This window comes from Eimeria acervulina, genomic scaffold (assembly GCF_000499425.1).
Source record: "Eimeria acervulina Houghton genomic scaffold, Eah_scaff2, whole genome shotgun sequence".
In the NCBI taxonomy this organism is placed as follows: Eukaryota; Apicomplexa; class Conoidasida; order Eucoccidiorida; family Eimeriidae; genus Eimeria; species Eimeria acervulina.
In genome coordinates this window covers 217,077-230,536 of record NW_013550064.1, presented here as the reverse complement: position 1 = coordinate 230,536, position 13,460 = coordinate 217,077, and the positions used below count along the sequence as shown (strand labels likewise).

Sequence of the window (13,460 nt, the reverse complement as noted above, 5' to 3'; positions counted from 1 at the left end):
ATATATATATATATATATATATATATATGTGTGCAAAGGCAAAGTGCCCACCCTACCAAGCAGGAAACTTCCGAACAAATCCCTGCACAGCCAACTTCTAACCGGCTATGTTACCTGGAATGGTATGTACTGGCGCTTCACCTACTGGTTCCTACTGTTTCTGAAAATAATCGCAGAGCCCGATAAAATACCTTCAACTAAAGGCGACGCCTACCAGCTGGTTGAATGTACAAAATGTAGGTAAGCATCTGCGTTTCAAGCCAGTGGATACACCTACCACGTCAGCAAGGCACCCAAATTGCAACAGCGTTCACTGCTCCCACGCAGCAGCGGTCACTGCTCTCACCCCCCCAATCCCCCCGTGCAACAAGAAGGTGCTTCTTCAGCATGAAGTATATTCACACCAAACCGCAGCCAGCGGAGCTTGGCATACGTGAGCAAGGGGCAAGCCGGCCGATAAAGCAAGCACCGAGACGTACCGGCTACGTTGCCATTTTGTCACGAGGGCAATCGCTAAGAATGACAGCCAGCGGAGGAAGAACAACCATGCAAAACAGGTCTTTGCCCTACACTAAATACAGCCAGGCCGCAATAATTCCCTCTGGTTGCTCGAGTAAACTGCAGCGCGAGAGATGTATACTCAACTTCTGCGGGAAAGATCACATCACGAACACTGGAGGGGCCTCATAACTCAAGAATACTGAGGCAGTACAACCGGCCCCCAAAGTTTTCGTCTCCCGTCCTTCTCCTAAACGCAGAAGTACATGCGCCTACAGAAAAATGAAAACCAAAGCACCAATCCTCGAGACGGCAGTGACAGCCAAGCTCACTTTGTCGTTGACACCAACGCCAGCGTACTGGCAGAGGCTCAAGACCCCTAACAAGCGTTTAGCTGTGCACCTCACGCCAGGCGTTGTTCATGTTCAACCAAGCATATCGTCTGCTCATCTATAAATCTGGATGGTTGTCTCACTGGCTGCGCGAATGAATAGCAGCTTCTCCGGCCTCCCCGTTTCAACAAAGTGTCCCTGTCCAGAGTCGGATGTAGATATTCAGGAACGCACAGCGTCTGCCCAAACAAATGTAGAGCGAACAACATTAGCAAGCGCCATTTGCACCCTCCTCTTGGCCACTTGCTGCCTAGCCTTACTGGCTGCATAGCATCCAAAGGCGGGGTGCATCCTGCTTAAACGTGGCTGGCACAGGCTGCTCTTTTACGTCATTTCTGTTCAACTCGAACAACCATTTGCGCTTCTGCACCCCCGCATCGCTGTACGAGAAACGGAACCATCGGCACTTGAGCCTCATGCGCTACCAAAAGGCGCATTTCTTATTGGTATTTGAGCACCTTACAGGCTGTGCGAATCCAAGAAATACCCAACAAACAAAGACAGAGCTCGCTGTCCAATGCGGCGCCAGTGAGGCAACAAAGGTTTGCTCCCGCAAACGCAAAGTACCGTAGGAACGCCACTGGGAAACTGCACTACAGAGATTCATTTTCTGCACTGTCTCACAAGCTGCGTGGAGTAACCCAATGCACATACTCCCATTCTCATACCGTCGCAAGTCCTCATCTCCTAAGCTGTTGCTAAAGGGAAGAGAGAACTGCAAACCCTCTGATCCCCCTGATCCACCTACTATGAAGCAAGGCAGGAAATTCAATGCGGCTGCTCGATATGCTTGCCGCCAAATCTAGAGCTGCTACTTGCACTCCTAGCAGAGAATGACCAAAGACGATACCCGACCTGCGCTGTGGAGCTCGCAGGCTACTTTGATCGGAATCACAAAACAGGGTTACTGCCATCAAGTGTATAAAATCAAACCCACCACATCTACGACCAGCGTCCGGTGGGACACATATCAAATTGAATGCAGATTCTTCTCGTTCCAGCACGCATTATCGAGGCACTGCCTTCACAACATTCGTGTTCGTCGAATCGCACCGGCTGGACGGGGTCTTGGCATAGAAACAGGTCGATGCATTGCGAGAAGCTTGCGGCATTTCTTCTAGCCAGAGAATGCTCTGGGAGTCATTGCTCTCCAGACCAAGCAGAATAAGCTGCAAAACATCCTCCGCCATTGCTGCAGTTATTCACCAGTGAATTCTCATGCACCCCACTCGTTCTTTAGTGCGTCCGCCAACAGGAGAAACGGATAGCCTACGTTCCGTACTGCGGAACGCTCCGGACCGCCTGCAACGCCTTTCCACTACCTCATGCATCCTAAGCGCCTCTTGCAACCAGGCAGACTCACTATCTGCGCAAACCCAAAGAAATGCTTAGCAACCAGAAGCACTGTACGGCTCCTCCCACCGCATACGTTGACACCCCTGCTACTGTAACCCATCGAACGCATTTTCTGGGTGCGAAAATAAATAGTACGCTCGCTACAGTACACAATCCTTGAACAAAACGACCGCCTCCACCCCTTCGATCACGTGAGGTGTTCGGATCGCTGCAGTGCGCCTGTAGTGCAGCCTCGTAGGCGCTAGCAAACGCGCGCAAAGTCCGATGCTGCAAACCGAAACAAACACCATGATCATCAAGAGCGAACCCAATGTCATCTGCAGAATACCCTCCTCCCTTCACGCATACAGCTAGCCAAATGCCCGTCCCTACAAGAGAGTTACGCCGCCTGCGCGCCACTGAATTGCGTGCAGGTAGAAATCCCTCAAACGTACGCGCTAAGCAGCCGTTCCCCACATATAACAGCCTAGCACTTAGAAGGATCACCAAATCATCCGTCCTTGGTGTCAAACTTCACAGCACGCCGTACTGATTCCTTATACCAACAGTAGAGCGTTTCAAAGCCAAAACTGCATAATACTGCCTCACCGTGGGCACTGCTCAGCTTTCTGTCCCACACCTTACCGAGCCCTTATGGCCGGCAACTTAGTTAACCGCGCATTCCCTGTGCTGTACTGCCCAGTCGATTGTTCAATGCGGACTGCAGGCTTCCTCTCTCAGCCAATGCTGAAGGCGACGCTCACTGGCTGCGCAGACGCACACAGCTCCGCGATACAATCAGCCTTGACAGCCAGTGCTCCATCACTTATCTAGGGTCGAATGCCTGCACAAAGAAACTGTACCGACGCCAAACAGCACAATACAGCGTTTTCTTCACACTTTGTACCCAGACCTCACCGGCTGAATGAAGCGCAAGACAGTATACCCCACGTATGAGGTAGGTAGGCACAGCTCAAGCCGCACCACCAATAGGCAGATACGGCAGATGGACGTTCTACACAGCTCTTAGCCGTAGATGTACACACGGTATGCCTTCACAGCGCTGCTTAACAGCGCTCGTCGTGAACACTCAAAAAAATATCTGCTTGCCATGTTTGCCATACATTAGCGTGGCTCTTGGTAGTCGCCCACCGTCGGTTTATGTACAAATACACCATCCAAACTGGTCACGAATTCCACGCACTACCTGAGCATGTCAACAAATGCCGCTAGCGCTGCTGCTATCCACTACTCAACGCCACTGACGGGGCCCTCAGTGGGCCTGAAGCGAAGTACCTGGAATAAGCAGCATCACCAAGCAAACAAATAAGCAAATGCCACTCTGCATATTCAGGAACTGCACGTTTTCAGTACTACGGCCACGCTTACTGCATATATATTGCACAAGCTCCGCAAAAGGCTGCAGTGCTACGCCACCCATTCACCATGCATAGTCATCAATAAGGCGACCACAAACCCATTCCCCCGCAATATGAATGTTAGGAACTCTTTCCACACGTTTTGTGCCTCCCATATGTTCTGCAATCACAGCAACCCAACTGCCCCGCTTCCACCGTTACTCTAGCCGCGGTGGAAGAATCGCGGAGCCTTGTCCATAATAAGCTGCGACCCTCACTGGCTGAGTGCCCGTAATATCCATTGACAATCCCCAACTGATGCACCTCTTTGAAGTAGAAACCATCAGCTACGTATTCATACCGAGCATAGGCCGATATGAAGTAGCAGCGCCCTGCACCTCATGCGTGGCGTGTGTTTACCCCAACACTAAGGCCCGCACAGGGCATGCGCACAAAAAGGAGTAGACATCTTGCGGAGCGTCTGAAACTGAGTCTTAGCCGTATATTCAACAGAGCTGCGTCCTTCATACTCACGGGGCCAGGTTTTCCTCCTGACCTTGTCAAAGCTAAACCCTGCCGATCTTGGTAGCCACGACCTCTAGCCATCACTATCAAGCACAACTATGATTCCCACAATATTACCCTACCCCCAAAGCGGCACCCCAATACCGATGAAGTTCGCGGAACGTCACAAGACCCTAAAATGTTTGCCTGCACAGTCGAACCCCGTTTACTTGTACATGACTACTCAGTGGTGGGCCTCACCGGCTGTGTATATGCACAGAATGCCCTGGTGAATTACCCCTCCATGCGAAAACTCAGGGAAACCCCGGTACAGGTGACTCCAAAGGTAACAAACAATTCAAAAAGCAGGTAGCCAATCTGAACATATGCCACAAAGCTAACAGTCTCAACCTATGCCTGAACAACTGTGCATACAACCTTAGGCTAACCTTCCCTTAGTCTCACGGGCTGCACAAGTGAAAGGGCAGCAAAAGAAACACATGCACTACCGTAAGCAGGTTGAGACAAACTGCCCCGCTGCGCCTCTGCTGGTGGTGATTTAACGCAAACACAACAAGCTTGGAGCCGTTATACCTACACATATTGAACGAGGCAAAGAATAGCAAGGGACGATGCTGTCAAACCGGTTGTCGCATTGTCCATCAGTGGAAAGAATTCATTGCAAACTTGGAAGGGGTGTAGTTATTCATCTGGGTGCATCGAAAACAAACTCTGGCCCTTCTACGACCCTCAACAAGTTTCACGCCACCGTTTACGTTAGTCCGGCTTCTCTACCAAGGTTGACTACCCAGTCTTGCTTCCCAATTGCATCTACCAGTCAACTATCCACACGGTGTCACCCCTGCCCTATGCATAATAGTTAAAACTTCAGCTCAAATGATAAATAAGCGAATCTGCTCCTGGTCTACAACCACACCAAAAGGCAGAACGTAACATTGCTGCTCCTCTCCTCCTAGCTTTTTCCCGTTCATCTGAACCCACAAACGATCATCATTAATATCGCTTTTGCAGTGTCACCTCGATTCCACACACCAGGTAAGAACCCACCGGTGTCATGCTTTGGCAGCTAAGCTAACCAAACACGCTTCTGCTGCGTTAACAATGCAGTGGGTTCACCAGCTCTGACGCTCACTGTCTATATTAGTGATTTGCTCGGAATTCAGTGTAGCGGCAATGCCCAATCCCCATATTGACTCATATTTTGCAGCAGCAGAGATGCGACAAATGAACGGCATGCACTTCCCGTTATTAAACGCCGATTACTTGCTCCCATTAGCCACCCCGAGCCAACACCTCCAAGCTTAGATGCAAACTCCACCATCACCATAGGCCCCTTAACATCTCACTAAGACTACGCATCACATCATCCGCAGGCAGCACTGGGAATTGCCCGTCTCTGCTCTCACCTGTTGCGTTTCGTTGCTCTCTGCTTAATTCCAATCAGCGTTTGACTGGCTTACAGTTGCAGATGCAAAGCACAAGCATTTGCCTGATGCCTAACAAAAAATTATCAAAAGCCACTCAGCACTGTCTCATTACCCCTCAGGGCGAATCGGCTGCTTGACATCCGTAGCAGGTACGTCCTCAATCACGCAACCACTTGACTTGGTGAAGGCACAAACTCTCCCATTTGCAACTACACAAGGGGGGTCATCACTTATTGCACAGCATCAAGGCGTTCTGGACGCTGATAGCCAGATGTCATATGCATCGCTTCAAGCAGTGGATAGGGCAGTCAGTCTTGCGTCTATCACCACTGACCATGAGTGCATGCAAAGATTAACCACACGCTACTCATGATCTGAAATGCTTCACCTTCTCCTGAGTAGCCTCTCTCCCTTGATGCACTGGCTGCATCCACGTTTAACTCCACCTTTGAACGATGAAGCTACAGAGTAGAGAAAAGCAGTGGTACTTCCTCGCACCATTCACACAATCATCAGTACTTCAGCAACATTAAGGGCAGCAGGTGCGCCCTCTGCGGTAGTCGCAGAACTGTCTATGGGGCTGCATAGCTGTTAAGGCAGAAGATCCAGGAAAAGAAGATCATGGCAAGCCAAACCTGCTGCTGACCGACTGCACATAGGAGTTCCACGTGGGCAATCGCTCTTCTCACAGCTCGCCTGATAAAGGAGTAAGGCCTCTTTTTCTCAGTAGCATCAATACTACACCCAGCTCCAACCCTACATCTACACGCTGGCGCCAAGCACAGATTCATCCGCTACGTTAACTATGTCGTGGCACGCAGGCAACGCAAGCGGAAAGCGGATGCAGTCTCTCATATAAAAATGCTCAGCTGCACCCAGCATTGGGTACGAAAAGCACAGAAAGCAACTTCTTAATGGTTTCAGGTGTTTGCCTATCCTGCATCATTATTTAATCACAGATGCACTTTCCGGTGTGGTTGTTCCTATGTGAGTATGGTGTGTGTTTGCGTACAGATGCAGCCCCCAAGCCTGTGAGACGCACGCTGAAACAAGAGAGCAACAGGCCCATTCATTTGCCAGTTATACAAAGTGCCCCTAACTGGCAATATCTATTCACCCCACAGAACAACGCGACGACGCTCTTCAACCTATTACAACGTCGCGCCGCTGATGAATACCGCTGATGAATGAAATCATAAGTCAGTACACGGCACCCAACTGCCGCCCGAGATCGGCCTCAGTAGCACCTGATAGGAAAATGTATCGTCTCCAACGCCAAACCATGGTTAAGCCACTTGCACATGAGCCAAATCATCCCTACACCACTCATGCTTCAGCAACGACAGCCTACGCATCGCTACACAAACACAAACCGTCACGGGCGAAGCGCTTGGCTCGTTTTCCAGCTTTTTCCCTCTCATTAATAAGAATAGCCTCTGACATCAATGAAGTTGGGTATAGAGAACACTCCATGTGCCCTTCTTGCCGAGGGCAGTAATCCACCCCATCTGCCAATACAAGTACACACTGCTGCATCCCTACTGGTCTCCTTCCCAGCTGTTCACATTTTGAAGTAGTGAAGCCTTCGCTGCTTCAAGACGACGCCTGTCAGAGGAATGCGCAGCAGTCATCTTCTTTTGGCGTAAGGCCTGAATCTGCTCACCAGCAGCTGCAAGATTACCAAACGATTACTGCTCCAATGCATCCATGTCCCAACCAAACCACAAGCTAATGGGGATATATGCATCTATACCCGAGAAAGCCAACGGCTGTGCCATCCCCTCTTTATAAAACCCTAGAGCGCACATCCTAGATGAAAGAATGATGTCGATTATGCATGCTGCTTGGTTCCAAAGCCCTCTTAAAGGCGTCCTTCAGGCAACCAATGTGTTCAGCCCAACTGACGTAAAAATTCACCCACAACTCAACTCGTCAAACCCCCCCATCTACAACCTTATTCCCCGCCTATACAAAATGAAACTGAGCCGAGCAGCAGCCGCTACATGAGAGCGCACTTCCTAAGATGCGTGCATTTAAAAGAAAAGACAGAACCACTCTACATAATCTCCTGGGCTGCGACCGAGTGTATGCAGTCAGTGCAATAAGCCCCATAGGCACAAATTCCCTCTGTATACCGTAACCGTTCGTTTCATTCAAACTGACCCTCCAAATCAGTTAATTACTGATCATTATTATTATTTATATTTATTATAATGAACTTCCTCAATCTACCCTAGCTGTATGTGTGGCTGGTATGCGGTGCAGCTGAAGTCTCATTCGCAAACAAAACAAAATGCGTATACAGCCTGTTCAATTGGGGCCTAAACTGCTTAGCGCATAATTAGTAAGATCCCTCAGCTAACCATGCCCACGAGGCTCATGCACATTGAATAAGTATCGCTACTGTGGGTAGCCGAAGCCCTTGCATTTCTTCTGGTTTTAAAGCGGTAATCGACTTAGCAATAGAAGAATGCGAATGATAACCAAGCCACCCCGCAAAGTACAGACACTCCGTAAAACAGATATCGAGTATGTTCAGAGTTAGAGGCAATCACAACCGGATAATCCCTGCTCATGAAAATCAAACGGGAAGGCTTAGCGCACCGCAGTAGTCACTGACAGAGGAATGCACGGAGAAGAACGTGGCAGGTACAGAGTGGCTCCACCCCTAGGGTTTATTAGGGTTTATTAGGGTTTGCAGTTTAGGGTTTACGTTTCCAGAGCACGACTCAGACCCCTTAGAGCAGTGAACAGCCAACCACTGACGCTGATACACCAACACCCACACACAACATGAGATGCTGAGCCTCAGACTGCTTGCAACCAAAGACACTAACGCAATGAAATTAATGCATCCTCGGAACAGCCTGGGAACTGCTGCCCAGCTTTTTCTCTCTCTTTCTCTTTCTCTTTCTCTTTTCTCTCTCTCTCTCCCTCTCTCTCCCTCTATATATATATATATATACATGTATACGTATGTATCCGTTTGCATACATACATACATATGTATATACATGTACATACAATCCAATATACCCACACAAAAGCTATAAATCGGTTAAGCAGCTGCCGAGGAAATGAACTGCGACAGATCCTTAGCGCCCTTTAAGTGAGACAGTTCAGTAGACCAAGTGGAAGAGCTTAAAAGGGGCTTCTCCTGAACAATGACTCTATTACTCAGCCGCTGGTGCTCCCCCACACCAATCACTCCACCGACAAAAAGAAATACTAGCCCTAAATAATCAGGTAAATGCATACGTTTGCACACAAAAGTGTGCAAAGCTCAGTGCTATATATACACAAGCATTATATATATATATATATATATATAACCTTTGCGACCTCACGGTGTCTTGTATGCCGCCTGTACCTCAAAGCCCCAAAGCCGCCACGGGCCAACACTGCATGCATGCATGCAGTGTTGGGAAGATAAGAAGTCGATTTCAGCGCACGTCCTGAGACAAAACACCCACTACGCGGCCCCAAACATCTTCACTAGACTCAGTTATAACTATTATTATATTATATATATACTTCAATATTATGTAATACAATATAATGTAATGTAATGCAATATAATATAATACAATATACGGGTTCTATCGCTCGACAATGCTGATAATGTGGTATTCATCAGGTATTCCCTGCTGTGTGAGTTATGCATAGTTATGAAGCAGCACCAGCAGCAGCAATAGCAGCAGCAGCAGGTACAGCCCAACTCCACAGGGTAAGATATATACATATATATATATATTATGTAGTATGCAAGTGTGTTGCTGCTGCTATTGCTGCAGTTGCTATTGCTGCTGCTGCTATTGCTGCTGCTGCTATTTGCTGCTGCTGTTGTTATTGCTTCTGCTGCTATTGCTGCTGCTTCTTAACTTGATGCACAACGCACACAGCAGGAATATATACATATACATATATATACATATATATTTGGTACGCCAACTGAACGGTGCCTGCTGCTGCTGGTGTTATTGCTGCTGCTGCTGCTCCGCTATTGCTGCTGCTGCTGCTGTTGCTGGTGTTAATACTGCTGCTGGTGGTGTTATTGATGCTGCTGCTGGAATTATTGCTGCTGCTGCTGCTGCCGCTGCTGAGCAATGCGCATACATATATTATTATTCATACATATACATATACATATACATATACATATACGTATACATATACATATACATATACATATATATATCCATATGACTCACAGATGAGTACTCGTCTGAAGAAGAAGATTTATCACTGTCTGTGTCCGAAGGCGTAGCGATGATCTTCTTAAGACAATTTGTAGAAATCCACACGAGCGAAAGTGCAGCAAAGAACAAGGCCCCCCAAGTGAAAGAAAGCTGTACGCCTCTTTTACGTCTGCGTCTGCTGGGGCCTTCTGCTTTTCCTGGGGCCTCTGTATAGAAGGCGATTACTTTATCTCCCCTGGATTCAGCAGCATGTGCTGCAGCAGCAGTAAAAGATACGGCGGATGGAAAAGAAGCAGAAGGCCCATATTCGGAAACCCTCTCTACTGTAAGAACCTCTCTAGTCTGAGGGACAGTTAGCTGCACTTCTAATGCACAAACTGCCTTCGCTACGCAGAAGAAAAGCAAGAAAATCAAATGCATTCTGTCTGTCTCAAGGTCTACCCAATGGTCTGGAGACCTATGATGAACTTAGGGTCTCCCGCACGATTAAAAAAGCATTTAGAAAAAGGAAAAAAAAAAGAACAATTTATATATATACCAGCTTCGCTACATTGCAAACGAACATCCATCGCCCTCAGCCTGCGGGCCCTCTCACGCCAGCGCACACCAGCAGCATCGATACAGTAGCACCGAAGTACTAGTTTTCTTTATCTTTCTTTTAACATTAATTTTCCTTGTTTGTTTAGGATTAAGTATAACTCTTGAGAAGATAAGCCCCCTACTGCTGGTATATACTTATACCCCTGCTGCTGCTATTGTCCCCTGTGCACTGCAGCAGAGCAGCAGCAGCAGCAGCAGCAGCAGCAGCAGCAACGATAACGCTGAAGAGCATAACAGCATATGTTGGTGTTTAAAGCGGAAATGCGGCAAGAATTAGTAATTCGGGTGTATATACTGCTCTAGAATTATGCATCTCTTCCTAGCATATGCTGATAATACCCCACCGAGGACACTAAACTTATTCAACTCTGAGAAAACCAAGCAGCAGCAAGCAACACCCGAAAACCCTAAACCTTAATCCCCTTACAATTCCGCGCTGCAGACACAAGCAGCAACTTCCCTTTTGCTTGCAGTGTCTTACTCTGCTATCCCTCAGCCCACACTTCCTACTGTCTCCGCACGTAGAAAGACACTCGAACGATACAGCCCCACACCATTTCTACATATCAACGACATCTAACCTTCATTTTCTCCTTTAAACCGCCCTTCCTTCTACAAAGGGAGAACGCCCACAACCCCTAAACCCCACATGCAGTAAACCTCCCAACTGCTGCTGCTGCTGCGGCTGCTACTGCTGCTGCTGCGGCTGCTACTGCTGCTGCTGCTCCTGCTGCGGCTGCTCCTGCTGCGGCTGCTCCTGCTGCAGCAACTGCTGTTGCTGCTGCAGCTTGCATTGGCTACCCAAACCGGTGGTGTATCTGCAGCTGCGAAGTCCCTTAACCCCTACACTGTGTTGAAGCGAAGAAAGCCAGACTCCAAGGTTTGCAGTCGCAGCAGCTAGCCAAAGGAGCTAGCCAAAGAAATACAGCTAGCTGACTGCGAAAAGAGGGGATGGGGTCCTCAAAATAAACCCTAGCTAGTCAGATAACTAGCTCGCCAGCTAGCTAGCTAGCTTGCTAGCTAGCCAGCTACCCAACTGCAGAGCAGCGCCCTTGCATCTGGCGCAGGCGCCCCCCGCCGGCTGCTACTAGCCAGCTACGTAGCTTGCCAGCCACCTACGCAGCTAGCTATCCACCCAGCTACGTAGCTAGCTCGCTCGCTAGCTAGCTAACTAGCTCGCTGGCTAGATGGGCTGTGCTGCAGCCGCGCTTCAAGACAGACAAAAGGCGTAACCTCACCAGCTGTCTCCTGAGGTGCTGCGAGCAGCTTAGTTGTTTGTGTCTTACATGCCCCTCCTTCAGCCGCTGCAAGTGCAGCAACTGCAGCAACTGCAGCAGCAGCAGCAGCCGCACGAGTGCATCATAACTCATCATGCTGCAGTTCTTCTTCTTCTCCTGGCCCCAGGCTGATGCCTTTGAAGGGTAGCTGAATGCCTTCATATTCTTCAGGGAAGCGCAGTAGCTCTCCGTTGTCGGTGAGCATAGAGACGGAGAAGGTTTCAAACTTTTCTGTCCATTGCTCTTTGCTTATCTTACCGTCCTCCATCTCCCCCATCAGAGACTCCATCATCTGCTGCATATCATGTGCATGCGGGTCTTGAATAACTGCTCGCAGCTCCGCCTCATCTATTTTCTTGTCTCCATTCTTGTCGTAAGAAGAAAACTCCCGAGTCAACTCCTCACGCTCAGTATCCGTTAGAGTCCCTATACGCAAATATATATATATATATACATATATATATATATATATATTATATGTGTGTGTATATTATATGCATTATACTATGTATATATTATACATATATACATATATATATATATATATGTATATATATACACATATGTATATACATAATGTATATGGATACATATATATATATATATATATGTGTATATATACATATCTAAATATATACATATGCGTATATATATTATATACATAATAAATATATGTATAGACGAAAAGAATAGATAGTGCTGCGTCCGCGGCTATTGCTGGTGCCGCTGTCTCTGCTGTTTTTGCTATTGCTGTTGCAGGTGTTGTTGGTGCTGCTGTTGCTGTTTCTGCTGCTGCTGCTACTGCTTCTACTGCTGTTATCCTTTCTGCTGCTGCTTCTGATACTGCTGCTGCTACTCATGGTTTTTTAAAGGAAATGTTCGTCTTACCGCCTTCGTTCTGCAGGAACTCCTCCAAAGAGATGCTGCCGTCCTTGTCCTTGTCTTGCGCCTGAACAAAACAAGAAGAGCAGCAGCCAACTCACTCCAAACCCTAAACCCTAAACCCTAAACCCTAAACCCTGCGTAAGCCTTCCACTCACCGCCATAATCTCATCCACTTCAATCTGCATGAGCATTTCATCCTTCCCCGGGTCCATAAGAATTGTAACCTCTTCGAGGCTCAGGCTTCCACCTGCGCTCAAACCCCAAGCCACAAACCCTAAACCCTAAAACCTAGAACCTAAACCCTGAACACTAAACCCTAAACAGAGGAAAAGCCATGGGCGAGACATACTATTGTCTTTGTCTACGGCGGCGAATCTCTTCCTCACGTCCTCCTGCACGCCAACGCAGAGGCCGTTTCACAGCAGGAAAACCCTAACCCCTAAACCCTAACCCCTCAATCTCAAACCCCCACCGCAACCCTAAACCCTAAAACCTAAACACTAGACCATAAACGCTTACCTTGTGCGCCTCCTGGCTGGCAGGGTCGCTGCCGTCTGTGTATGTTACCTCTAGCTCTTCTAGGGTGATTTTACCATCATTATTTTTATCTATTGAGATGAATTCTTGTTTGACTTGGTGTTTATGCATTGCTTCCTTCAGTCGCGCACTCCAGGCCTGTGCTTCTTCTGCAGTAATCTGGCCGTCTGCGTTTGTGTCTACTAGAGAAAAAATGGTCTCCATTCTATTTTTTATTTCACTTAAACTCAATTGCATCAATTCTGCCAACTTTTCACCCGAAAGCTTCGGGTTCGTTTCGGGTGTACCGGCAGCTCCAGACACCGCAGCTACTGCGAATGCAGCGGCCGCCAGGGAAGTAGAAACCTTCATTTTTGATAAAAGAAAACAGTTTCTGCAGGAAATAAACACTATTTTCGAATTCAGACACAAAAAATGCAAATGCAAA

General features: G+C 48.0%; 1 protein-coding gene across 1 annotated transcript; it reads right to left on the bottom strand.

The window, feature by feature from the left end:
* Positions 1–11,693: 11,693 nt before the first annotated feature.
* Positions 11,694–13,384, bottom strand: EAH_00000750 (membrane-associated calcum-binding protein, related, putative; the record flags this gene model as incomplete). The annotated part of the gene is made up of 5 exons (XM_013396719.1): positions 11,694–12,037; positions 12,500–12,560; positions 12,652–12,743; positions 12,846–12,888; positions 13,016–13,384. 5 exons carry the CDS (start codon positions 13,382–13,384, stop codon positions 11,694–11,696), a joined length of 909 nt encoding a protein of 302 aa, XP_013252173.1.
* Positions 13,385–13,460: the final 76 nt, after the last annotated feature.